The sequence below is a fragment of the Colletotrichum phormii genome (genome assembly GCF_030913505.1).
Source record: "Colletotrichum phormii strain CBS 102054 chromosome Unknown BDP81scaffold_20, whole genome shotgun sequence".
Classification (NCBI taxonomy): domain Eukaryota; kingdom Fungi; phylum Ascomycota; class Sordariomycetes; order Glomerellales; family Glomerellaceae; genus Colletotrichum; species Colletotrichum phormii.
Genome location: NW_026851462.1, coordinates 468,929 through 493,770, shown reverse-complemented (window position 1 = coordinate 493,770; position 24,842 = coordinate 468,929). Strand labels below are relative to the sequence as shown.

At 51.2% G+C, this 24,842-nt stretch overlaps 9 protein-coding genes across 9 annotated transcripts; 6 read left to right on the top strand and 3 right to left on the bottom strand.

The window, feature by feature from the left end:
• Positions 1-456: 456 nt before the first annotated feature.
• On the top strand, positions 457-1,156 carry BDP81DRAFT_435813 (uncharacterized protein). The gene has a single exon (XM_060591077.1). It carries the CDS (start codon positions 547-549, stop codon positions 1,135-1,137), a length of 591 nt encoding a protein of 196 aa, XP_060441435.1. The 5' UTR covers positions 457-546; the 3' UTR covers positions 1,138-1,156.
• A 42-nt stretch (positions 1,157-1,198) lies between these two features.
• Positions 1,199-2,143, bottom strand: BDP81DRAFT_355930 (uncharacterized protein). The gene is made up of 2 exons (XM_060586299.1): positions 2,001-2,143; positions 1,199-1,953 (listed from the first exon to the last, which is right to left on the bottom strand). Exons 1-2 carry the CDS (start codon positions 2,061-2,063, stop codon positions 1,681-1,683), a joined length of 336 nt encoding a protein of 111 aa, XP_060441434.1. The 5' UTR covers positions 2,064-2,143; the 3' UTR covers positions 1,199-1,680.
• A 4,037-nt stretch (positions 2,144-6,180) lies between these two features.
• On the top strand, positions 6,181-6,847 carry BDP81DRAFT_452900 (uncharacterized protein; the record flags this gene model as incomplete). Its single annotated transcript, XM_060592788.1, has 2 exons — positions 6,181-6,381; positions 6,455-6,847. The coding sequence occupies 2 exons, from the start codon at positions 6,181-6,183 to the stop codon at positions 6,845-6,847; spliced, it is 594 nt and encodes a 197-aa protein (XP_060441433.1).
• A 1,155-nt stretch (positions 6,848-8,002) lies between these two features.
• On the top strand, positions 8,003-10,003 carry BDP81DRAFT_452899 (cytochrome P450; the record flags this gene model as incomplete). The annotated part of the gene is made up of 8 exons (XM_060592787.1): positions 8,003-8,269; positions 8,332-8,368; positions 8,421-8,512; positions 8,570-8,654; positions 8,717-9,224; positions 9,287-9,453; positions 9,507-9,904; positions 9,959-10,003. The coding sequence occupies 8 exons, from the start codon at positions 8,003-8,005 to the stop codon at positions 10,001-10,003; spliced, it is 1,599 nt and encodes a 532-aa protein (XP_060441432.1).
• Positions 10,004-10,506: 503 nt separating this feature from the next.
• Positions 10,507-11,547, bottom strand: BDP81DRAFT_328148 (RTA1 like protein-domain-containing protein; the record flags this gene model as incomplete). Its single annotated transcript, XM_060585192.1, has 2 exons — positions 10,507-11,300; positions 11,364-11,547. The coding sequence occupies 2 exons, from the start codon at positions 11,545-11,547 to the stop codon at positions 10,507-10,509; spliced, it is 978 nt and encodes a 325-aa protein (XP_060441431.1).
• Positions 11,548-12,879: 1,332 nt separating this feature from the next.
• On the top strand, positions 12,880-15,886 carry BDP81DRAFT_463951 (uncharacterized protein; the record flags this gene model as incomplete). The annotated part of the gene is made up of 7 exons (XM_060594090.1): positions 12,880-12,997; positions 13,065-13,794; positions 13,846-14,003; positions 14,070-14,433; positions 14,491-14,841; positions 14,906-15,540; positions 15,609-15,886. 7 exons carry the CDS (start codon positions 12,880-12,882, stop codon positions 15,884-15,886), a joined length of 2,634 nt encoding a protein of 877 aa, XP_060441430.1.
• Positions 15,887-16,130: 244 nt separating this feature from the next.
• BDP81DRAFT_397720 (uncharacterized protein) lies at positions 16,131-17,990 on the bottom strand (the record flags this gene model as incomplete). The annotated part of the gene is made up of 1 exon (XM_060588363.1): positions 16,131-17,990. One exon carries the CDS (start codon positions 17,988-17,990, stop codon positions 16,131-16,133), a length of 1,860 nt encoding a protein of 619 aa, XP_060441429.1.
• Positions 17,991-21,061: 3,071 nt separating this feature from the next.
• BDP81DRAFT_483723 (beta-lactamase-like protein) lies at positions 21,062-22,199 on the top strand (the record flags this gene model as incomplete). Its single annotated transcript, XM_060595076.1, has 3 exons — positions 21,062-21,106; positions 21,268-21,271; positions 21,324-22,199. 3 exons carry the CDS (start codon positions 21,062-21,064, stop codon positions 22,124-22,126), a joined length of 852 nt encoding a protein of 283 aa, XP_060441428.1. The 3' UTR covers positions 22,127-22,199.
• An 860-nt stretch (positions 22,200-23,059) lies between these two features.
• Positions 23,060-23,518, top strand: BDP81DRAFT_328035 (putative oxalocrotonate tautomerase; the record flags this gene model as incomplete). The annotated part of the gene is made up of 1 exon (XM_060585184.1): positions 23,060-23,518. The coding sequence occupies one exon, from the start codon at positions 23,060-23,062 to the stop codon at positions 23,516-23,518; it is 459 nt and encodes a 152-aa protein (XP_060441427.1).
• Positions 23,519-24,842: the final 1,324 nt, after the last annotated feature.

Here is a 24,842-nt window from a genome sequence, read left to right as displayed (position 1 = left end):
CGAGGCAGTACCGTGGCAATTACACGTACGAGGGCACAGAAATGCCAATTCTGCTTGCGTGGGTTGTAGTACGATATCGCAAGTAAAAGCGAGGACTGCGCTGGGCGAAATTAGTGGTAATATCCATACCCAACCGCAGCGGCGGAAGTACACGAGGATGGGCTGCCTCGAGTGCGATGTAGCTCTCTGTAACTCAGAAGATTGCTGGTACCGATTTCATACGCAGAATCTCTAGTAATTGGAAGTATCTATTATCAATTACGTTGGTTGGTTGGAAAAAGGGGCCCGAAGTGGCCCGATTGGCTGCTCCCCCGCATCTCAATGTACTGTCGCCTTGCAGCACTCGATGGGATATGGGCGGTTAGGGATCCATACCGAATGTGCGTATACGGAGTAGATAATGTCCCTTACCCCGCTTGACTTAGAAGTAAGCTTTTTGCACAGATAATCCTATCCATCTATCTATCTATCCATCTATCCATCCATCTATCTACCTATCTATCTTTCTCGCCATCTATCTAGCTACCTTTTTACCGATCTTTCTTGATGGATAAGGCCATAGCTAAGCTAAACCCGACGCTATCAGGATTTCAGGATGGCGACTTGACCGATGTTCAAATCAATCGCAATCTGCACCAAATGCTCCCCGTAATCGACGTTCAATTTTCAACGGACTCTCAGTCCGCCCAAAGCCGGCACAAGAAAGCAAGAGAAATTCTTAATCATTTGCGCTTGCAACTTGGAGACGGCATCTATTTTCTTTGTATTTTAGCGCTACAAATTACACCGCTTTCTGCGTTGCAACCTGAAACGTTCTATGATACGCTGTCAGGATGGCTGAACGAACACCACATTCCCTCCGCCTTCACAGAAATGGCTCGGGCACGAGTGCACAACTTTCTCCAAAAGCAGACAGATTCAGTACAAGGAGAACAAAATTATCGAAAGCGCCAGTCGTCATCGCTGCATCCAGAAGAGACTACCTTTAAAAGAAGAAAGGGATGTTCTAAGGAAGTTGCCGCCAATCTCGAAACAATGCCAAATGTTTTGACCGGCAATACTATGCAATCTGTGGGCAGTACACACTGCACATCTGGACCAACGAGGCAAGCAATGAGGCAATACGACTGGTGTTGACGGTTGGTTGGTGATGTTGTGGTGAAGGTGGCTGCGGTGGGCTGGATCAACCAGGAGGTGGATCAGGCAGCTGGTGCCTGGGGCACCAGCTACTGCCTCAGGTATCCACAGTCCCACACAATCCGATTCAATGATCCTGAGGCCCGGAACCGATCCTGCACAGACTGCTACCGAGGCGAGCTCTAGCGATGGCCAACGTCAACGTAGGATAACTCACGATGATGTAGTCGACGACGACGTCGATGGCAACACCATGATCGGAAGAACAGACGTCCAACTACCGACCGGTTTCTTACCACTGGAAGGGCCGCCCCACGACACAGAAACACCTATAAAAGGATGGCCAACTTATCCAATCGATGCGATGGATGCTATTCGGGGACTTACTCGAGTTGATTTTAAAGTCTGGCTTTCGATTCCCATCATGCCAGGTCTCGAACCTGTTCCGCCAAAGTCGTACGTTATCTTCACGGTCCCTTAATCTAGTGCCTTTGATATTTTGAAGCGCAACAACCAGGTCTTGCATTGAGTGAATTTAGTGAATTAGGTGGAGGAGGCTTCGAGTGCGGTTATTTCAGCAATAGTACATTGCCCATAGCAAACAATCTTCAGTCCCTGCTCCCATGGCACAAGGACCACGTGTCCTTTGTTTTCTATTCCGACCATGTCCACAAAGCCATCGCTCTCATTATGAATATAGACCGCGCATCCAACAGCGTCTCGCATATCAACGAGCAAGATCACTGTGTTTCGGCCTGGACTATACTGCGCGTCTCTGAAGTCCCGCCATTGGAAGTTTGAACATCGTTGCTGTGTCTGTACGCTGTTAGCGGCTGTCGTTAACGGGGATTGCCTCAGTATACATGTCTTTCGCATTCATGCCCTAGTTCTTGGGTCGTCGATGCCAAAGATCTGATCTGTCGCATGCCATGCAATGGCCAAATTTCAAGGAAAGAGCTGATGGGATGGAGTAGTTTGTTGCGCACATAGCTTTCCCCGCTACCCCTCCATGACTTTGCCTTGTGACTGATGCCTAAGGCGGAGCTGGAATTATGTATCTCCGTGTCGGGATCCGCCTGCACGAGCCACGTCGATGTTTAAAGCAGATCCAAGACAATCCCAGGAGAATGGATATGTCCAACTGAATCGCTGCCCTGAAAGCGAGAGACGCGTGCGAACATCAAGCCGGAGGTATCATTCCCATCGATAGAATGAGGAAGATAAGGACAAAGACTTCATCACCGGACAGGCTCAGTGCGAGGTGCCAAGAAGAGGTCAGTTACTCTTCTACGAACAAGCACAACTCCTTACGTATCAATCCACAGGCTGGCCAGCCATGTTCCAGCTTTGAATGGCTCCCACTCGAAGATCTCGCAGTCTATACACCGGAATCAGATACGGTATTTCTAGCTGTGAGCTTTCACGGCTCCGAACCCGCTATTGTATACATTCACCAGTTGGCTGACTCCAAGTTTGTGGAGTCAGTGGGCAGCGATGGGCAAGAGCATACTGTCATAATACCATGGGAGGCTGGTAAATTTTTGAAGTGTTATGGGTCATGCAAAGTCGGAGAAATGAAATTACTATCTAAGTAGTCAAGTAAATTGTAAGTGAATTGATTTCATCTTGCTGTCAGACGCAGAGCGGTTTCGGGCGAGCAATGGAACGTCAGGAACGGGCGAGCTGCCTCGATGGTAGGTATCGTGACACGAATTTCGTCTTCGACAATGTCTGGTTCCAGAAGTGCCCTCATCGCATCCAGCCTGGACACTTGATACGCGTGGTTCAGAATCATTCCTACCAATGTTAATAAGTGCTGCTTTTAGACAAAAACCTGAGGTAATTACCATCATTTTGCAACACCACGTAAGGACAAGGGTCACTTGAGATGTTGAAGGATAAAACATCCTCGTCGACATTATTACCATCTCCGGTAATGGTGGCATGATAGGCTACATCAGGAACATTTCCGATTATCGGATCCAACAGAATTTCCGGGGTAACGACGGCCGCACTCATGCTTTGAGGTTGAATGGGCGAGGGTTGAGGTCCCGTTTTCTGCAAGGTCGTGAAGGGATGTTGTTCATTGCTCCATATAAAGTGACTTTCTTGCGCGTTATATTGGGAGGATACGGGCATATCTTGTTGTATCGGGTCCTCCTCTTCTTCAGTAATTCTTGGTCTCTTCAGCGTCTTTTGATGCTCGGGCATTAAACTATGCCGCTCACTGTCGCCTGCTTCTCGACGATGTTTCAGAACTCGAGCTGTGGTGTTAGTAGCAAGGCTAGCTAGGAATTCCTCGACCGCGCATCACGCTTTTTCGGCGAATGCTGTGGGGACGTACGTCTCCTCCGCCCACTCCTCCAAGGCATCTTGGAACCCGGTCCGGTCGTACTGGTGCAGTGCCTTCACAGACGACGCGAGGATGCAGAGGTAGTACACCGGTCGGCCGAGTCTATCTCGGATGTTACAGAGATGCCTTTGGGCTACTGTGTACCGACTTTGAGTAGCTGCTTTCGACTTCGATATTGGCTTGTCATCAACTAGGTCTTTCATGCGTGTAAGTCTGCGATTGATATCGCATTTCGTAAATTTGCCGTTTTGGAAATCCTCTAGAAATGATATCAAAGGGGCCATGTGCTTGTGCATGTTGCTTATATCCGCTTAAGCGTTTAAGCGGTTATGGCAAGATAGTACGGAGTAGACTGGGAAGAAAGGCACTTCGAAATGATGGTAGAGTGGAAAGGTGGAAAGGTAGTTGGGTAGGTTGTTGGGTTCGAGTTGGAACCGGGCGTGCGGGGGAAGGACTAGGATCAGCAGACTGGTGTCTTGGCGCAGAGACGAATATGGCGTTCATTGGCGGTGGTGACTCAACTGCGCTTTGGACTCATCGAGGTATTACTGAGGGCGTTCCGAAGCCTTTGCCGCTAACACATCTCCCAGGGTTGTTATCTATTCGCTGTTCAACCCTTATACTTACTTTTTGCTCACCCTGCTCACCGCGCGGGATATCGGCTTAGAGTGCTTACTTGAGCTTCGCTAAATGTGATAGTCACAGTTGGTCACTTCAACTTTGCTCCAAAAAGTGCGCGACGACTTAGGTGACTTATTCGATATCATATCTAGTTAGGATTAGCCAAGAGTTGATGTTCTGGAAGGCATCTTTGACATACCGAGCTAGATGATCGAGGCTTAAGTCCGCATAATCAGCAGGCTCCGGGATATAACTTGTAACAAGATGGCCAAGCATGAATTTTGGAAAGTCTAAGACAAGTCTTGAGGGTTGCGGACGAAAGAAAAGTTTTGTCACTTTTCCTCAGAAATTGGGCCCGCGTAGTTGACTAGTCACGCCAACAAAATTTTGGGAAGCAAAACTTGGAGTCAGGCCTTGTCATAAATGAAAATTCTTAACCCACAAGATATTAATAGTTGATCATCGATCCATGCCTTATTGAGTTTCACGCTCACTCGTCATCGACTCATCTTCGTAAGACGAAGATTAATGGCGACCTTATTGATGCCGTTGCTTCAGCGATATCGACGCCGACAATGTATTAACGCATGACGAATAAAACAATTGCTTCCAAAAACTTCATATCTTTACTCGTCGGCGTAATCTCGAACCAAGCCTATCGATATATCCCGCTTGGCTGTGCACCTTTAGGCGTTGCAAGTCTTGCGACACGTAAGTGGAACGAGGGAAACAGCTCGTTTTCGAATTCGTTGTCGCCCGAGCCCATTTGCGGTGATCACGACTTTTGGTTTCGCTGAATACTTACCTTAGCCTGATCAATTGCCTCGGCTGGATGCTCCAACAGACGCGTACGCGCGCCGCCGAAGTCAGGCTCCCCGGTCAATATTAGTTGCCGCCCAAAGACTCATTATGATTCATTATGGTAGCGAATGATAAGTCGAGAGAAACTTATGGCTATGTCTTGCCTGCACTGCTTCGCATCTCGTCAAGTCCCCGTCGTATGGATAGCCCTGTGAAATGCAAGGAAACTGCGCATGGGGATCATCCGATAGGGTCAGACACGCTCCCTGACACTCTGAGCGTCACTTAAGTTTACTGCCCCCGAAAATGGCAGTCCATTCGCCGTCTGAAAGTTTCCAGGTGAACCTCGTATTTCTCGCATGCAGTCGTGCCCTTAATGCTCAATAAGCTTGTTCAATTGTCCTCAATTATCGGTGCAGCCAGGATCTCTCCTTGTGCAATCCCGATTTTAGGGGTCTTCCCTTCCGGCACGCTCAAGCACCACAGCACCAACATCATCCCGAAGTTACTGATCGACAGCATGCAGAATGACGACAGGGGCGAAGTGGCTGCCTGTCTTTGAGTGTGGCTTATGCGAGAAGGGAAAGGTGGCTGATCTGATCAGCAACGCTAATTAAGGGGCTGATGTCTTTGCTTTTCTCTCTGTTTGAAGTCAAGCATTACGAAAAGAGTCACGTTGTTCCAGCATAGCTGCTGGCGCGACATCTTGCTGGCATTACCTCGTGCTCCAGGACGGCCAGGCAGCATGGTCACATCGTTCGGCATTCAGCATTTCGTCGTCATAGTCTTGTCTTAACAACGTTATGCTTTGCCTGCGATGATTCAAATCAAGGTGGCACTGGCGGGTAACGGCATTTAGCGCCATCCGCTTCCGGGGGGCAAAGCTTCAATCTTGCTTTAGCGGCATCAACCCCTTCCCTCAGCCTAGAAGTTCCATCCCCTCCCGAAATTCCCGTTCTTTCATAGGCTATTTAGCCAGGCAGGAACGCGCCGTTGCATCTTTAGCTCCGGCTTTGGAACACCGAAGTTCCTTCGCTTGCGAGAATGGATCTTCTCACGAGAATGGCGTCCGGAATGAGGCCGTTTGATGCCTAGAATCCTTCCAGGGGCAGTTTGGTACATAGCCTTGGCAAGTCTATCGATGTAGGGGTCAGCACCAACACCTCATCGGTCGCCTATCAATCGTCTAGTGTCAAGTTATTGTATTCAATCACTTGGAAATGTCGTCACTAGCTAAATTCATCGCGGCTGCGGCCGTTGGCATCGCCATGGCTCCAATCGTCTCAGCCGCCGGGAACGTCACAGTCAAGGAGCTCACCGGTGGCTGCTCCGTGTATCCGGAATACGACGCCTCCGCTGGCCAGGCGGGGCCGTGGTCGATGCAAGTAAAGGATACCGATGGCGTTATCGACAACCACGGCCTGACCGCCATTTACTCTCGCGGCTCGACTGGCATCCGATGGGGATACGTAAGTTCACATCCGGGCACCACCACCCGATTGGCCAGGGTCTGAAGTCACATCACTAACCATCTTCATTCAGATGGCTGCACTTGACAAGGCCGCCGTGGCTCAGATTCCGCTCCAGTGTGTCGACGGCCAAGGTATTCAGGCCCGGGTACCCACTGGCGTCTCGGGCTACACCTGGGAGAACCTCGTGGCCGCGGAAATTCCGTACGACGCTCTACTCATGTACTTTGTCAACGGCACCGAAATCAAGCCGTATTCGCATTACACACTCAACGGCACGCAGATCGACGGAGTCTTCCTGGGCTCCGAAGGCTACACAACATGGGGTTTCAGGAAGGAGACGACTTCCGACCAGGGAACTTTCTGGGAGGCCAGATTGTTGGGCGCCGATAGTGAGGATCCTTTGACCGGCAAACCGCTGTTCGATGGGGAGATTACTGGCTTCCTCAAAGTTTATGGCTCTTGAACTCTCCGCTTAGCTCGCCCGGTGGGAGATGTCACCACATCGTAGATAAGCAGTTCAGGAAGGGAGGTCATCCGACATGTTGATATTCTGATTGAAAGGGCCGAACACACCAACTATTCCCTCCTGGCTGTACCAGGTCTCACGAGTTGATGTTTCTTCTTTTTCTTCTACCACGTTGTCACCTTCATTCTTTCATCCAATGATATATGCCGCTTGGGCCGCGGGTGAGAGTCAAGGTGCCACAAATAGAAGGTTTCGAAACATTACAGATTGGCCGCACTTGGACCGCATGACAATTCTGGGCGGCTTCTATTCGCCAGTGAAAGAGAAACCGAGAAAGATGAGAAAATTTCTCTGTACAATGTGCCAAATCATGCGGAGAGCAGTCTTGCTTTTTGACGTAGGTACCCGAGATGGAACCATCTTATTCTGCCCGATAGAGCGAATCGACGAAGTGTAACTTGAGTAGCCCTTCCTAAACCTCTAGAAACGCATCGATGCGACCAGACTACTAAGCGACGTCGCGTCCTACTACGTCGCACAGATCGTCTGGTATCCTCCTGATGATCAGACTCGCGAATACGAAACCGGAAACGTCGTTTTGCTCTCGTTTACACGGGAACCTCACTCGATGAACCTTGGTTCGGACTTTTTCGTCAGTCCGCTTGGCCAAAGCCCTTCACACTTTCTCGCCCCTCACCCCGCGTTTTTGTTACCTCTGACCCTTTGTCCCGCGGCAGCGCTAATGCATGCCCATCAGATCGAATCCTTCTTCGTCCCGTTGATCGTCGCAGGGGGTGGTGGTTGGCGGAGAAGACAAGATGCGAGCCATGCTCACAGCCCACCATCTTTCTCTCCTTCCCCCGGCCGGTAGTTGGGCGGTTCCACCCGGTTTCGCAATCCGAGGGCGAGTTTCACGCAGGTTACTTACTAGTTTATGCTCGTAGTTCGTCTCCCGTCGGCTGTGTTGGTGGCATTCGTCACGGTGGTGGCGGGGTCCCCAGGACGTACTCGATGGTTGCTGTCAAGCTTGCAGCTAAGCGGACGTGGTGGAGGGTACAGTGAAATTATATTACACCCTTATGTCCCATCTCTTTCCTGAGTCTAACCTCCTTGTCCGAGCACACCATCATCACAACCCGTCAACCACCCAAGATGTCGATGTCGATGCTTCCCAACATGAACGCCACAGCCGGTGCTGCGGTAGACGGCGCCCTGTTTATCGAAGTGGCCCAAAGATGGCCTGTCGCTGCCACTGCCGTATTTGCATGTGCTGTCGCACTTTTGCTCCAGACAGTCCTGAAGAGCGATCCATGGGCAGATATCCCAATGGTGGGAACAGAGTTTGGAGGATCCGAGGCCCGACGAAAGCAGTTCATGAATGGCGAGGCCAGAAATCTCTACCTTAATGGATACAGGAAGGTAGGACCGATACCAATACGTCTTGACAAGTAACATTGTTGGTTAACCAGAAATTTCTACAGTTCAAAGAGAGAGCTTTCCGCATCACCACCGCAAGGAGTAAGCTCCAGGTCTTTGAGGAAAAAGATCGTCAGTGCTAAGTCGCCCGCAGAATCGCCAAACATTGTCGTCGCCCCCAAGTTTATGAACGAGCTGAAGAAGCTTCCCGATGACGTCTTAAGCTTCAACCGGGCTATCGAAGAGGTCAGTTTGGATCCATCATCGTACGACGAAAGGCATGGACTGATGGACCTCTACTAGTCAATGCACGCGAAGTACACAGGTGTAGACACCGATATCGCCTTGCTTCCCCATACCGTCAAGACTGCTTTGACACCAGCTTTGGGTACGTCATACCTCTGTGACGCGTTTCTTTCAGTCTTCCTAACAACCGTGGAAACTATCCAGTCCGATTGAACCCGATCATCGCCGACGAAGTCGTCGAAGCTCTGCGAACAGAGCTCCCCCAATCATGCGACTGGACTGAGGTCAAGATCATGGATAAGATGATGCGCGTCATCGCCATGGCATCCGGGCGCGTCTTCATCGGACCAGAGCTCTGTCGAAACGAGGAATACCTCGACGCTGCGATCAACTACACCCTCGATCTGATGAAGGCCGTTCGAAAGGTTGCTGATATTGCTCCATGGCTGCGCCCCTTCTTGGCGGCGAGAACCCCGGAGGTCAAGAAGGTCCACTACCGAATCGAGGAGGCCGACAGGTTCCTGAGACCTGTAGTAACAGCAAGGAAGGAGGCCGAGAAGAGCCCCGACTACCAGAAGCCAGATGATATGCTCCAATGGATCATGGAGTCGCAAAAGAAGTTTGGCGAGAAGAACGACAGAGAGCTCGCCAGGTACCAGTTGGGAGTCAGTTTCGCTGCCATCCACACTACAACTGTCACCACGACCAACGCGTAAGTATCTGAACCCTGAGAGTAGTGGGGGTACTGGGATAATGCTGACTCGATGAATCAAGTCTCTACACACTAGCTGCTATGCCTGAGTTGCTTCCCATGCTTCGAGACGACATACAGCAAGCGTTAGCCGAGAGCAACGGGGTCTTCACGAGCGGCGCCATGCAGAACATGAAGAAGCTAGACAGCTTCCTCAAAGAGACTATGAGATACTACGCGCTTGGGCCCAGTAAGTCTACAGCCGAGGCCGTCAGCCTGTTTAACCCACTCATCACCGTACAGCATCATTCCAGCGCAAGGTCCTCAAGACATTCACCCTATCAAACGGTCAGGTTATTCCCGCCGGATCCGTAGTCGAACTGCCTGTGATCGGCATCAACAACGACGACGAGATCTTCCCCGATTCCGAAAAGTTCGACGCCCTGAGATTCTACAAGCTGCGTCAAGCCAAGACGGAACAGAACGCCGGCTCAAAACAGGCCGAGGTTGTGGCAAACGCCCAGTTCGTCAGCGTGGGACAGACCAGCTTGACCTTCGGATACGGTCGTCACGCATGCCCGGGTCGCTTCTTCGCTGTAAATGAGATCAAGATGATTATGGCGACGACGCTGGCCAACTACGATATCAAGAACATTGGAGGCAGCACGGAACGATACAAGAACTTGGAATTCGGCGCAATAGTAAGTGGATCAAGTATGATCGTGAGAGGGTTTGTCTTGCTAATAATTGTCTAGACTCAACCGGACCCCGACAGAAAGGTCTTGCTGAGGAAGCTTTAGTGGCCACGAGGGAAATTCATGATAGTCAACGAGATACTTTAGCAGTATAGGGTAGCATACGTGCATCGCGCAACATGATAATTGAAGTATTTGGACGTTATGTGGACTAGGTACTCGACTGACTGCGAAAGACAACCGAAGGCACGATAGACTTATGAACTTGTCTGATGGCTTCTTGGTGCACGGTTTGAGGTTAATATCTATTCTTATCCATTTACTCCAAGGCATGAAGTGTGCCTTCTTTACCATATCCCAAACCTCAGTAGATGTAACCCTACATGCTCCATAAGTCTATCAAGGCTCCATCGCCAAAGAACAAAGGGAAAAGAAACCCATCAAGGGCAAATCGCAAACATATGAAATTATATGACCTCAGTAAATTGACAGGATCGTAAGCTCAGTCCCTCCAATTCTCTTCGCTCGGTTTTCTTGCCTCCACTGGTGCAACTGGAAGCTCTACCCTTGCCTCTCGAGTCTCCTCAACACCGCCGTGTTGACTCCCTTCACCTACGAAACCCCTGCTGACCAGCTGCCCTTTGGTAAGGCTCGTAGCGTGGGTCCTTGTATTGTTGTTGTTGTTGTTGCGGCTTCGGGCATTGTCCGCTCTCCATCAGGTATCCTTCGTTGAGCACCTCTGAGCTAGAGACTTGCTTCAAGCCGGTAGCCTGGGCGTTGATAACACGACTTGGGTGGAACCAATTGAAGGCCATAGACGTGATGCCCATCAATGTCGCATCAAAGATATAGATGTACATCTCCTTGGCCTGGAGCTCGCTGTCCTTGCCTCCTACGTATTCGGCAACTCGGAAAAGCGATCGGACCATGATGAAGAAACTGGTGGCGTAAAGAACGTAGAGAAGACCCTTCCACGGTGTCTGAACTGTATGAGACTTGGATGTAGGGTTGCGAGAGAGACGAACGTGGAAGACGAGTGTGACGACGATGGAGAAACCAAAAAAGAGGATCTGGATCCCGAGACCGCCGACAATGATGTTCTCGCCCAGCTTGACATTATCGCTGTTCTTGGCTGTTGCCAACATGCCACCACCCCCACTCTGTGCGAAGAAAGACAGCACATCTCCCAGCACAAAGGCCTTGGTCAACCACTTGGGTCTAATCAAGGAGTATTCTCCGGCATCGAGAAGGTTAATCAGACGACCGAGAACCATGTAGATCGACGCGGCGAATAGGGCGGGGCCGAGGAGGAGTAGAATCGACTGGATGATATAGGGGTTCTTGGTATAATCGGGTGCTTCTGATGCGGACATGGCTCGGCCAACGTAACCAACTGCTTCGACTAGGGAAATGTTAGTCGAGTCATGCTTGGGGACGGGAACGGGGTTGGACTTGGACAACTTACAAATGCACCCAATCACAAAGGGAATGAAATACCACGTCTTGCGTCGACATAATTGCCAGATGTGCAGCATACCGGAAACCCCAAACATGATGATAAAGACAGTTGCCGCTACCATGGACGGCTCATAGTGGTAGAAAACGAAGCCGGTGGAAGCACTTTCGGTGGTGGTGCTGTTGTCCGCCATCGTGACGAACTGAATGTCTCCTTGGCGCAGTTAGGTAATAACTTTGGCTTTGAATTGAGTTTGGGCGGGCCGAACAGTTTAGCTTTAGTTGTTGAAGGCTAAAATCCCCAGGCGATAAAGACCGTGTTCCATATGCTCGTGTTAGGATTGTGGGCGGGTGATGTGGTAGCTTGTTGATTGACTTCTACCATCATCCCTAATCGGTCCAAAGACCTCGATATAAGTAAGTCTTTAGGTTCATCTCCGAAATCTCCCCCTTACCCCTTCGTGTTTGCATACGAGTGTTGCTGTGATGCAAAACAGCCTTAACACGAAGAGCCCCCTGGCGCTAGGCAGACTGAGCCTCTGAGGGATGGTATTTGCAGATTTTCAGATTGTACGCGGAGTATTAGTAGGGCTGAGCCACGTTGATCAAGCAGTTTGCGGCACTCTCCGTACGCGTATGATCTAGATCTAGCCATTGGTCAGAGGGCGAAGCCATCAAGCCCGGGAAACGGTGCCTAATCCGGCGAAATGCGCAAAGTCTTTGCGGCAGTGGGGAGAGACCCAAGTTTAGAGCTGCGGATTAAAGTGACTAGTGACGAACGATCTATCCGCGCATTCTGTGTTGGTCGTATACGCGTATTCGTCACCCAAGATGCGAGGAAATGCGAAGACCCGCGGGTTGAAAATGAACCAATGAGAAGTTTAAAGTTGTGTCCACTTGATTGATAATTAAACATTGACGGGCGCCCCCATCGCGGATCGAGACAACATGCCCACACCCCTGTGAGTTTTTTATGGCCCTGATGCAACGGGAACATGCCGAACCCGCGGCTCTTCGCAACTAGATATGCCTAAAAGAGCTTGGAGATCTTTAAAAACACGATCTTTTACGTGGATTCGCACTTTTACGCGTCGTGGCGCGGCTCAAACTACCGGGCCCACGAAGTCTAGTCTCTTTAGCGCTCCCGTTCGAGGCTTCGCCCTACGGAATACCCGAGTCAGGTACGAGATATGCGACTGAGTCTACACATAGACTACGGAGGGGTGGTGTGGCGGCGTATGATGTAAGTAGTAAGCGGTAGGTGAATATTTGATAAAGTGTTTGATTGCCTGGCTGAAATTCCTCGAGACCCCTCCCTGATTAGTGATTTCACCTTCTTCTTGTGACCGTCCTTGAATCATATCGTGCTCTTGCCCCTTCTCTTCTCAATTGATTCAGCGATCCACCAACATTTTCTCTTTCGATACCCATTGTCAATTCTATTCTCCAGCGACGTCTACGACACGGCGGCAAATTCACCCTTAACAACTGCAAAGTCGACCTTCGTCCCACTCCGAGAGTGCAAGATGTCGAAGCGAAACACCATCAGGATGATAGAGGACGATCCTGTCCCTCAAGACTACCTCCCATCTTACGAGTCGGCGATCAGCGAGGGACTCCAGCAACATAGCGAAAGTGTCGGATGTAGGAAACCCACCAGCCCATCTAGCAATCCGTCTGAATACATCCTAACCAACGAAACTCACAATAGCGGACGGCAGAATCAACGTAAACCTTGACTCGCGACTGGCAACAACCCTCGCCCGCTTCGTCCCCGACTTCAAAGACCCAGCTCACCTCGCACAAGCAGCAGCCGCCGAGGGGCCCCCACCAGAATACTTCGAAGCAGCAGAGCGTTTCGCCGAAAAGAAGACGTTCCCTGTTAAACTCAACATCGTGATCCAAGTCGTAGGAAGTCGCGGCGATGTCCAGCCCTTCATCGCGCTCGGAAACGAGCTTCAAACTTACGGCCACAGAGTACGCCTAGCAACACACGACGTCTTTGACGATTTTGTCCGTAAATCCGGCCTCGAATTCTACCCCATCGGCGGTGACCCTTCCGAACTGATGGCCTACATGGTCAAGAACCCCGGGTTGATCCCGAGCCTGAAGAGCTTGAAAGGCGGCGATATCCAGAAGAAGCGCAAGATGGTCAAGGAAATGCTGGAAGGGTGCTGGAGATCGTGTATCGAACCCGATAACCAGACTGGAACACCGTTCGTGGCGGATGCAATCATTGCTAACCCGCCGAGCTTCGCACACGTCCACTGCGCCCAAGCTCTTGGTGTACCCGTACATCTCATGTTTACCATGCCTTGGAGCAGCACGAGAGCATTCCCGCACCCCCTAGCAAATCTCAAGTTTGGAGACAAGGGAGTTGTTGACCAGATGACGGCGAACTTTGTGTCCTACAGTATTGTCGAGTGGTTGACATGGCAAGGGTAAGCAGTTGTACCAGCCATCGTGGATCTCTTGTGCTAACGATTTTCCAGACTTGGAGATGTCATCAACGATTGGAGGCGGACGATCGATCTCGAAGAGGTGCCGTTTTCCGAGGGCCCGGTCCTTGCAGAGTCGCAAAAGATTCCATTCACCTACTGCTGGTCCCCATCACTTATTCCGAAGCCAATCGACTGGCCTGCCTACATCGGTAAGATTAGTCTAATCCATCCATTGCGCAAAATGACTTCGTAACAGGCACTGATCTGTGACACAGATGTTTGCGGCTTCTTCTTCCGCGAACCGCCCCAGTACGAGCCGCCCACCGAGCTCGCGAACTTCCTCAAGAATGGTCCGACTCCCATCTATATCGGCTTCGGAAGTATCGTCATCGACAACCCCGACGAAATAACAAAGATCCTCGTCGAAGCTGTACGCGCAACGGGCGTTCGGGCCATCATATCAAAGGGATGGAGCAACCTCGGAGGCATCGACGCAGATGACATCCTGTTTCTGGGAGACTGTCCACACGAGTGGCTGTTTGCCAATGTTGCGGCGGTCTTTCACCATGGTGGTGCGGGAACTACTGCCTGTGGTCTGTTGAATGGAAGGCCAACCACAATCGTTCCTTTCTTTGGAGAGTAAGTGCTGCAGAGTGGTACGAAGACTCTACACAGGTCGAAGCTAACACTTAGCAGTCAACCATTCTGGGGAGACATGGTTGCTATCGCAGGCGCCGGGCCAAAGCCCATTCCACACAAGCAGCTCAATGCGCAGAACTTGGCAGATGCGATCCGATTCTGCTTGACACCGGAAGCCGCAGTTGCAGCTGGCGAGCTTGCAGCGAAGATGAAGACGGAGAGCGGTGTGGCCACGGCAGCCAAGTCATTCCACGCCAACTTACCACTTGATATGCTTCAGTGCGATATTTTCCCCAACCAGCCCGCAGTGTGGGAGTTTAAGAGAGGCAAGAAGCACGTGAAGCTGTCAAAGCAAGCTGCTGGGATTCTTCTTGACCACCTCAAGATTGGCCAGAAAAACATGTCACTGTGAGTGTCTGCAAATACTGCTCCGCCGAGCCAAGTGTATACTAACGATACATTCGCTTTCAAGACACGAAACAAAAACGTACATCATCGAGAACCGCCGGTGGGATCCCGTCACAGGCACAGCCTCATCCTTGATGGGGGTGGGATACGGAATGGTCAAGGGCGCCACCGACATTGTCGTCAAGCCCGTCCAAGTCTACAACCAACGATCCAAACTAAAGGCTGCAGAGATGGAAGATATTGAGAGGAGAAGTGCCAGAAGTATGTCAAGCCTAGACGTCCAGACGCCGCCCCGATCACCGAGTCTCGCGCCTCCACAATCCGACGCTCTTGATCGGCCCCGAAGCGCCGGCCGAGGCTGTGGGAGCACAGCGGGCGCGGTATTTAAGGCATCGGCTTCCGGCGTTGGTACCTTTTTCAAGTCCTACGGCAAGTTCTATCTCGAAGTACCGTTGGCTGTCACGGAAGGTCTCCGCGAGGCACCTAAGCTCTACGGCGAAAAGGTTGAGAACCGCGCTGCCATTACTGACTGGAAGTCTGGCGCCATGGTTGGCGGCAAGAACTTTGTCACTGGACTCGGGGGAGGTTTCGCCGATTTATTTTATCAACCGTACAAGGGTGGACGTGATGGAGGTGCTGCGGGCGCAGCATTGGGCGTCGGCAAGGGAGTCATGAACATGGCGACAAAGACAGCATCTGGTAAGTCTGGTGGTTTGCGATATCTGTTCCTGCTAGTCGTCTGATGGTGCTAACACTGCTCGACACAGCTACTCTCGGAATTGTCACGTACCCCACCCAGGGCATCTACCAAAGTATCCGAACAGCAGTCAAGTCCAAGACTCGACAGAATATTGCTGCTGCGAGACGAGTCGAAGGCGAATACCTCGCCCGCAACGTTCAGGTCGATATCCACCAGACGCTACAGAGATTTGATGAGATTTGCCTCGCTAGTGAGGATGAGAAAAAGGGCAAGGAACGTGAAGGAGGAAACTTTTTCGATTTTGGACGGAAGGGAAAGGACAAAGATACCCATGCGACTTTTTAGATAGAAAACAGAGACTGAATGACGATTTCATTTGCAGAGATTTGGGAAATGAGAGGTATCAAGTGGTCTATTCAAGGCCGGCTGACCGGGTATCAAACTTCGCCAGCATCATAGCTACCATCTAGTATTTAGATTACATGTAAGAAAGTTATACGCGCACATTATTCTAGATTCCTTCTTTTCCAGGATCCGCATCCACAATTTTCATTGCCTTTCATCTTTCATTCTCCGCTAGCGACTTCGATTATCTCCTGGCCATGAACCTCATCTTCATGGGGTGTGCTGGTGCTGCTGCGGGCTCAGCTGGGGGGTTGATTGGTGTGAATCCGATGGGAGGGATCTGATGAGCAGGGGGCGCGGCCTCAGCGGGAGGCGCTACGTGAGCTGAAGGGGCAACTGCCGGAGCGTCATGAACGGGAGGGGCTGCAGCAGGTGTATGGACCGGGGCAGCCTCTACGGGAGGTGTGTGTACTGGCATGGCCTCAGCCGGAGGCGAGTGAACGGGCATCGCTTCGGCAGGCGGCGCTTGATGAGCTGGCGGTGCTACTGGTGCAGGGTGCTCGACTGGCGGAGGGGTATGGACTGGAGGGGCCATGGTGTGGGCCGGAGGGGGAGCTTCGTGAACCGGTGGTGCCACCGGTGCCGCTGAGGGATAAACTGCCGGAGGTGGGGACGGTTGATGGCCCAAGACTGGCGCTGCGATAGTCGTTGCGCAATGGCTGACCGTCTGGGTGACGTGAACCGTTTGATGGATGACTTGGGGAGGTTGCGTTACGTGTACGGTCTGCGCAGGCTGAGGAACATGAATCGTCTCTTTGATGACGTGAGGAGGCTGCGTAACGTGGACCGTTTCTTTGATAACGTGGGGAGGTAAGGTGACATGAACCGTTTCCTTGACCACCTGAGGAGGAAGGGTAACGTGTACTGTTTCCTTGACGACTTGAGGCGGCGCTGTTTGGTGGATTACCTGGGGAGGCAAGGTAACATGAACCGTCTCCTTGACTGGAGGCAAAGTGACGTGAATGGTCTCCTTGACTATCTGAGGCGGCAGAGGCGGCAGAGTCTCCCTGATTGTCTGGGGAGGCTGCGTGATATGAACAGTCTCCTTGACAACTTGGGGAGGCAGAGTCTCTTTGATGATTTGAGGAGGCAAGGTCACATGTACTGTCTCCCTGACTGGAGGAAGGGTGACATGAACGGTTTCCTTGACAATCTGAGGAGGCAGAGTCTCCTTGATGATCTGAGGCGGCAGAGTCTCCCGAATGATTTGAGGTGGTTGAGTGACGTGTATGGTTTCCTTGATAACTTGCGGAGGCTGAGTGACGTGAATCGTTTGAGGAGGCAACGGAGGCAAGGTAACGTGTACAGTCTCCTTGATAACTTGAGGAGGCTGTGTGACATGAACAGTCTCTTTAATGACCTGGGGAGGCTGGGTGACGTGAATTGTTTGAGGAGGCAGAGGGGGTAAGGTAACATGTACGGTCTCCTTGACGATTTGAGGAGGCTGAGTGAGATGTATCGTCTCCGTGATGACTTGAGGCGGCTGAGTAACATGAATTGTCTCTTTAATCACTTGAGGAGGTTGCGTGACGTGGACCGTCTGGGGAGGTAGAGTGACGTGTATCGTCTCCTTAACGATTTGAGGAGGCTGAGTGATATGGACTGTTTCCTTGACCACCTGCGGAGGAAGAGTCTGGACCTCCTTCTTCGTTTCGGTGATATGAATCGTTTCCTTGACAACTTGCGGGGGCAGGGTGACGTGTATTGTCTCCTTCACCACTTTAGGAGGCTGAGTGATGTGTACAGTCTCTTTGATTGTTGTCGGAACATGAACGGTGACGTGTACAGGTATCTTCTCGTGGACGGTCTCGATCTGATGTATCGTCGTCGGAACGGGAACGTGGACTGTTTTTACTTCTCCCGGCAGCGTGACGTGTACCGTCTTGTGAATTGTTGTAGGAACATGAACAGTCTCGTGGACAGTGTGTACAATCGTCTCGGTCTTAGGCTCGCATTGCTGCTGGGCTGGAGGCGCTACTGGAGGGTTGGCGGCTGCCAGAGTCGACAGGGTGAGCCATGAGATGACTCCGTATCGTGTGAGCATCGTGTTTTCGTCGAGTAGTAAGAACTGGTTGGATGGGACTTGGGGTGATTGTCGTTATGATGTAAAGAAAGAAAGTCACGAGAAGGAATAAAGGAACGTAAGAGGTCTGAACGGAGTCGAGATACCGGTCTCTGGATGAAGTGAATCGAAGTAAACAAACTGTAGCCAAGTCATAAAATCACGAAATGGCTACCAAGAAACGAATGAAGACGGGCGCGCGGGTGAATGGAAGATGTGGTGACAGTCCTGCTGATCACTGCAGACCAAGAAAAGAAGGGGGAAAAGTCATTATATCAGGAGGGGTCTGGTTCATCGTCGCCTTGGCTGATGAACATGGCCCGCCGCCCGCAGTATCCGGTGCACGGAATCTCGGATGCACGGGTTGTTGTGATGGCACGTCTTTCCGGATCTAGGTCAGGTCTGGGCATGGGCGTGTTGGAGCTTGGTGTGAAGGAGGCTCGCGAGGTATCGTCATTCGTGGAGTGCTTTGACGAGGGTCCCAGGCGGGTGTGTTAGAGACGAGGTGATTCTCGATGTTGTCCCTGGTGATGCTGAAGTCGAACAGGTTGCGGTGAGCGTGTAAGTCGAGTTGGTACAAGTCGGACTAACAAGTCAGCTGAACATGTCTTACCAGCCAAGATGGGATCAAATGTCGCACTGCCATCTGAAGAGTGATGGGACGGATCCGCAGGAAGGGATGAAAAACTAGGGACGCTCTGTTTTAGGTTTGCGGCTCTCGCAGGGGAGTATAGCCAGGGCTGAATCTGACGAGCAAGTGAGGTTGAAGAACATCCAGGCACAGGCACTCGCGAGGCTTGGCCCGGATGCACGGGAGGCTTGGTATGCTTGGGAGTACCGGGGGTAGCTTTCGTAGCCATTGTCAACCCCTTAAGATCAGAAGTTCTTGCCCGGAATCATATCCTGCCGTTAGTGGACACGAAATCTCCTAGTTCTCATCATGGCTGAGCTGAAAAGATGAAACCCAGTATCGTCGGATGATTGTGGCCCTGCAGAAGGCGTCCAAGGCAGTAGCTGTTGTGATGGCAAGACGATCACGATAATCATTCTTTCCAAGAATGTCACGGTAGTAAAGTGGTTTGGCCAAGGCCATTGGCACTCATGCCATGATGAAGACATCGACAACCAGGTAGCGAAAGTTGATAAAACCCGTGGATCACCGCACAACTTTCTTCTTTCTTTGCGCTTCTGAAGAGTGAAGTCCAGTATCGCATGAAGCCATACGGGAATGTTTTCTTCTCCACAGACATCCACCCCCACGAACGGAACCTGACACACGTCAGCAGCCACTGCTGTTACCCTCAGGCTTTCCGAGGACGAGACGAACGTGGGCAGTGGCGTTCAGGGATGGTCGGGAGCATGGTCCATAGCATTGCAACGCTGAGAAAACTCACCAAGCTTGCGAGTCCCAAGCTCCTAGTGCGTGTGAGGGGCTAGTTGGATTCTCCAGGTTGGGTCATCCGAAACCCCCGCCAAGATTAAGCCCCTGTAAGAGCCACAGTTGGAGATCGCGGGCAGACGTAAAAATTGGGCTGTGCGAAACAAAATCAGGTGAGATTCCACTTGGATGCCTGCTTTATGGACCAAGCCAGGGCAACATAATGATGCTCTGGGATGCCTCCGAAGTTTCGAAAGACTGATAAGGGGAGGTGGTTGTGGTGGTTAGCAGTCAAGAGAGGTGAGGTTGGAGAAATTGGAGGTGACAGGCAGAGTTTGAGTTAAGCATTAAGGTTATTTTGTTAGTGACCTCATCTGGGGCCCGTCCGCCCCCCTAGAACGGAACCCCAGCCGCTGGTCGGCTTCGAGGTGACCCGGGCCCCTTGCGAAGACCAGACAGGGGCCGAGTCTACGGGAAACGGGTCTCTTTGCGCGGCCTTACGCTATCGTTGACATACCGAAATCAGTGAGTACGACGGTGCTCCTCTTTCCTCAATGCGAATACCATTCTATCATAAAAGCCTGGCGAGCCCCTCGCCGCCTCTCGAAACTGGGCTACTCCTGCGCTTCAGATGCATGAGTCAGACGCCCGCAACCGTAGAAGAAGCGGCCACAACGGTGTTGATCAGGACAATGAAAGTTGTATTTCAGCGAGGCTACTGCCGAAATCTGTTGCCTTGTTTACTGGCGGGAATCTGGAAGTTGGCCTAAGCTTATTATGAAGCAGCTTTTGACCTCGACGACTAACAAGTGCCGCACTACATAGAGACGCGGCTCAAGATTTTGCTAGATCATGCCTTGCTTATATTCGTTCGGAGAATTGCATTTCAGTGCCCGTTTCCATCAACGTTCGACGTTTTGGCTCTTTACCTGACACCTACCTAAAGTAAGTAAACAAAGTTTAATCCGGTAGATGGAAGTTTGGGTAAGAGATACATGGAGTAAGTATTGCGCTTCTCGAGTTGAGGAATTTGGTCTTGCATGTACGAATAGAGCCCCCGGTATTGGACATCGGCCAGGTCGTCAATCCTGTGCCTATCCTAAGAGAGCATTGACCTTCAGTGATCGTGCAGGCCTATTGCAGCAATGTCTTGTACCCGAAAAATGCCCTAGTTGCTCATGCTTTCCTTCAAGATGCCAATGCAAAGGTCTAAAGAGCTCAAAGACCATCAACAATAAGCCTAGCATTGATCACACGTAGCTTCGTGTTGTCTTTGGTGGTTGCGTCGAGCCCGGCCGATGCGCCTCGCTTACTTCACTCTCCACCGGAGCAGTGATACTTGGCGGCGTCTACTCTCCCGGAATCCGTTTCCCATTATGGTAAAACGGGCTTCGGAATTATCAACTATCAGCCACTACCAGAAATACGAATTCCTTTGCACACAAGTGCTGATTTCAAGTTGCATTTGATCCTCCCGTTAGAGAACCGTGTCAGTGCGGGTTGTCAAGATGGCAGCTTGCTGTGCTCCAGTACTCTAATTCCTCACATAATCAACCCCGCTTTGACTCGTGGTCGCTAGGAAAAGCTGACGGCTCATCCAAAGTAACTTCATTAGACCATCCATCTCATCGTCGCTGTTGCACTCAGCTTGGATCACGACTAATCAATCCGCAGTATGCCTCGATCCTCGGTTGGCATGATGGACCGCTCGTCTAGGCCTGTATGCCTTGATGTTGGCAGCCCTCATCTGTATAAAAGCATAGCACCGAGCCACAGTGATCTTTGTAACCGTCGCGCACAAGTGACTGATCTTGTAGAAGTTCGACTACTCACTCTATTCTAACAAATCGAAAATTGACAAGATGGCCGATCTGAGATCAGCCGTGTACGTCGCGCAGCGATTCCCTCCAAAGTCCCGGGCTCGAACGCGACCCCAGCATGGTCCCCAATCTCTTGCACCCTCATCTACTCGGCAAATGAAGCTGTCCTAGTAGACACGCCCATCACTATCAAACAGACAGAGGAACTGATCGCCTGGATTGAGAACATTGCACCAAAGCGGAAGCTCTCATACATCTACATCACCCATGGCCACGGAGATCACTGGTTCGGCATACCCCTCCTGATGAAGCGCTTCCCGGAAGCCGTTCCCATCGCCACAGTCGGAACCATCAAACACATGGAACAGCAGATTGAGGATGGAGTGTTCAACCAGATGTGGGAAGCCCGCTTCCCGGGCCAGATCTACCGCCCCTTCACCCTTGCGCAACCTTTATCCCCAAAGAGCGGTGGAAGCTTCAAGCTCGAGAACCGCTGGGATTTCAAGGCCATCGAGTGTGGGCACACCGACACCTACGACTCAACTGTTCTCTGGATTCCGGACCTCAGACTGGCCGTCTGCGGCGACGTAGTGTATGGGCAGTGTCACCAGATGTTGATGGAAGCGAACACGAAAGCCAAGCGCGAGGAATGGATCAGGGCGGTTGAAATCGTCGAGGCCCTCAATCCTGCTTATGTGGTGTCTGGGCATAAGATGGCTGGGGAGACTGACGGAATCTGGCACCTTGCTGCGACCAAAAAGTACATTCAAGACTTTGGCAAGATCCTCGAAAAGAACCCAAAGACTGAGAAGGAGCTGTTCCTGGAGAGTTTGAAGTTGTATCCGGAGAGGTTTAACCCGGGAGCTGCGCGTTTGAGTGCCATGGGTGCCTTTCAGGTTTCAAAGGAGTCACGTATTTAGGATCGTATTTAGGATGAGAAGTGCAAAGCGTACAATAAGGCCGACTACACTGATCCCTTGCCCCAGTGTCGACCTGCAAATACACGAATGACTTTCAAGTGAATATTCAATGATCGTCATGCTTCTTCAACTCGACGTATCTAGAGTAAAAGCGTACGTGTCATCATGCGAGCGCGAGTAGACACGCATGAGCTTGAAGAGTACATGTTGGAAATCTTCCTACTCGTATGCTGATATGTGTCGCAGCGCCACACGTGGCGCTGCCGGTTACTGCCGTACAATACCGCTTTCCACAAGCCGATTACCCGTCTTGTACGGTATATAGATATGACCCTCATACGGATCTTCCACTTAGAGGAATCAAGCCACTTTCTACTATACAAGTCTTCCACTTGCTACCTCGCTTTGTGATAATATGTAATACACCTTTCATCGTTCCCAGAGCAATGAGCAATCCCCCAGTGCATCTGCGATTCCCGTCAAGATACTGCTATGCTCTCAAAGCTGTCTCCTATTATGAATTTGTGATCCAGTCAAGACATGCTCACGAACCTCGGTGTTATGGAACCTGTTTGACTTGATGATCGACGATGAGCAGAACATTGACACTTGAATGCGGGGTATGCATTGCGGGAGCACATCGGTGTGACGTTTTCAAACAGCTTCTCCTGATCGACGCTCGTTCGGAAGTGGTGATTACTGATATCTCGGTCCAGCAGCTGTGGCATTGAACGGATCCCGCTCCGGCGCGGTGTCCCACATCGGCCGGTAATGGCGAAAGCCGGTCGGCACCTCTTGAGTCTTCACTTGAAGTAGACTATATCTATTGCCCAAAGACTTGAGAGTAGGGCCCATTTCAAACGGATTAAACATGAGTCATTCACATCAATAGAACTATCCAAGTCAATTCACTACTTCAAGCAAGCCTTCAAAATGCCTAAATGGGTCTTCAACTGCAACGCCGGCGTCTTCACCCCTGCCGAAAAGAAACAAATCGCCGAGGGCATGACCAAGATCTACACCAGTGTCGGCCTGCCCGCGTTCTACTGCCACACGCACTTCATCGAGCTCGCCTCGGAAAACATCTACGCCGGCGGTGAGACGCCCAAAGCGCTGACGACGGTCTCCATTTACCACATTGCGCGAGGCTTCGATACCCCGCAGGTCGAGGCCTTCTTCTTAAAGGCTCTTGATGATGTGTTGAGGCCAATCTTGAAGCCAAAGGGGATTGAGTGGGAGTCTGGGATTTATGAGGCGAGGAGGGAGTTGTGGAGGATTAATGGGCTTGTGCCGCCTGAGACGGGGTCGAAGATGGAGAAGAAGTGGGCAAAGGATAATCGCGTTACGGATGAGGAGGACTTGTTGAAAGTTCAGAAGCTTTCTAGACTGTGATTTGCACGGTCAATAGTCGGTGATCTCGGTCTAGAAGATGAGCACCACTGAAGCATCAAATGTCACTTTCTCTCTACCTAAGTACCTTATCTTGAAATCTTGAAATAGCATTTAAGAACTGCTTCACTTGTACGTCTATCGATGCTCTGAGTAAATACGAAGGCTTCATGCACATTATCATTACTAATCCTTATACAAAATCCATGAAAAGACTGCCGACACTGGGGTACCTAAGCAGTAGTTGTCGGGTCAGGTTCAGGTGCGGGCGCAGCTCCAGCACCCCCTCCAAGCACAATTGAGAAAATGACCGGAGTGTTTGGCAGAATCTCGGTTGTGGCGATGGAGACGAGATTCGAGCTCGTGATGGTGGGTGTTTAGGTTGTTGTACGAATGACTCTTGTAGTACTAGGGGTCTGAGGGTCTGAGGAGCCCGCCGGCGAGACTGACAAAGTTGGGGCAGAACTGACAGGCGTAGAAGATGATGAGAGTGAGCTGGGTATCGAGATTATCGGGGAGGTAGTTGGGGTATTCGAGGAGGAATACGACGATGAGCTGAGTGTGGATGGGGATGACGAGAAAGGCGGCGGAGAGACCGGAGTCAGTGAGTTTCGCAAGACTGTAGACAGAGATGCTGGTACCGAAGTGGATGATAAAGCAGGCGAGGAAGATGCAGAGAAACTAGATGTTGTTGTCGACCGCGAGCTTGAAGGGGTAGTCGCGGGGGAGTTTGATGATGAAGCAGGCAAGGAGACTGGCGGGGAGCTCGACGTACTCGGGCTAGGAATGACGGGAGTCACCAACGATGGCAGTGATACGGACAGAATGCTTGTCAAAGTGGTTGAAGGCAAAGTGATGATCGTGGTGGAAGTAGACGGCGGCAAAGAGGGTAAAGTCACAGGTGTATTTGTTGTGCTTGTGCTAGGGGTGAACGTGGTCGAAGCGATCCTGGATGTGCTTGTCAGGGGGAATGGGGCCGTAAGAGAGCTTGAGGTCGATGAAGAGGTAAGTCAAACCCCCCACTTCCTGGCACCCCCCTGTTTCTGGCACCACAAAAACGATGGGATCACAACCCGACCTCCTCATTACTATTAACTATTGATCCTCAACCACACCCACTACAATACAGCTGCCAGCCTCACTAGGGCATTCAGAGTCGCTGGATTCAGCCGTGATAACCTCCTTTTCACCCGCTTCGATTTGAGCCCGATGGATATCCCTGATGTTCGCGAACTTCGTGTTGGGATCGATTTGAACAGTCTTCCTCTTCCTCACTGCAGCGTTGGTAACTTGAGCCCTCAGGTGAGCTAGTTGCTGCTGGGCAGCT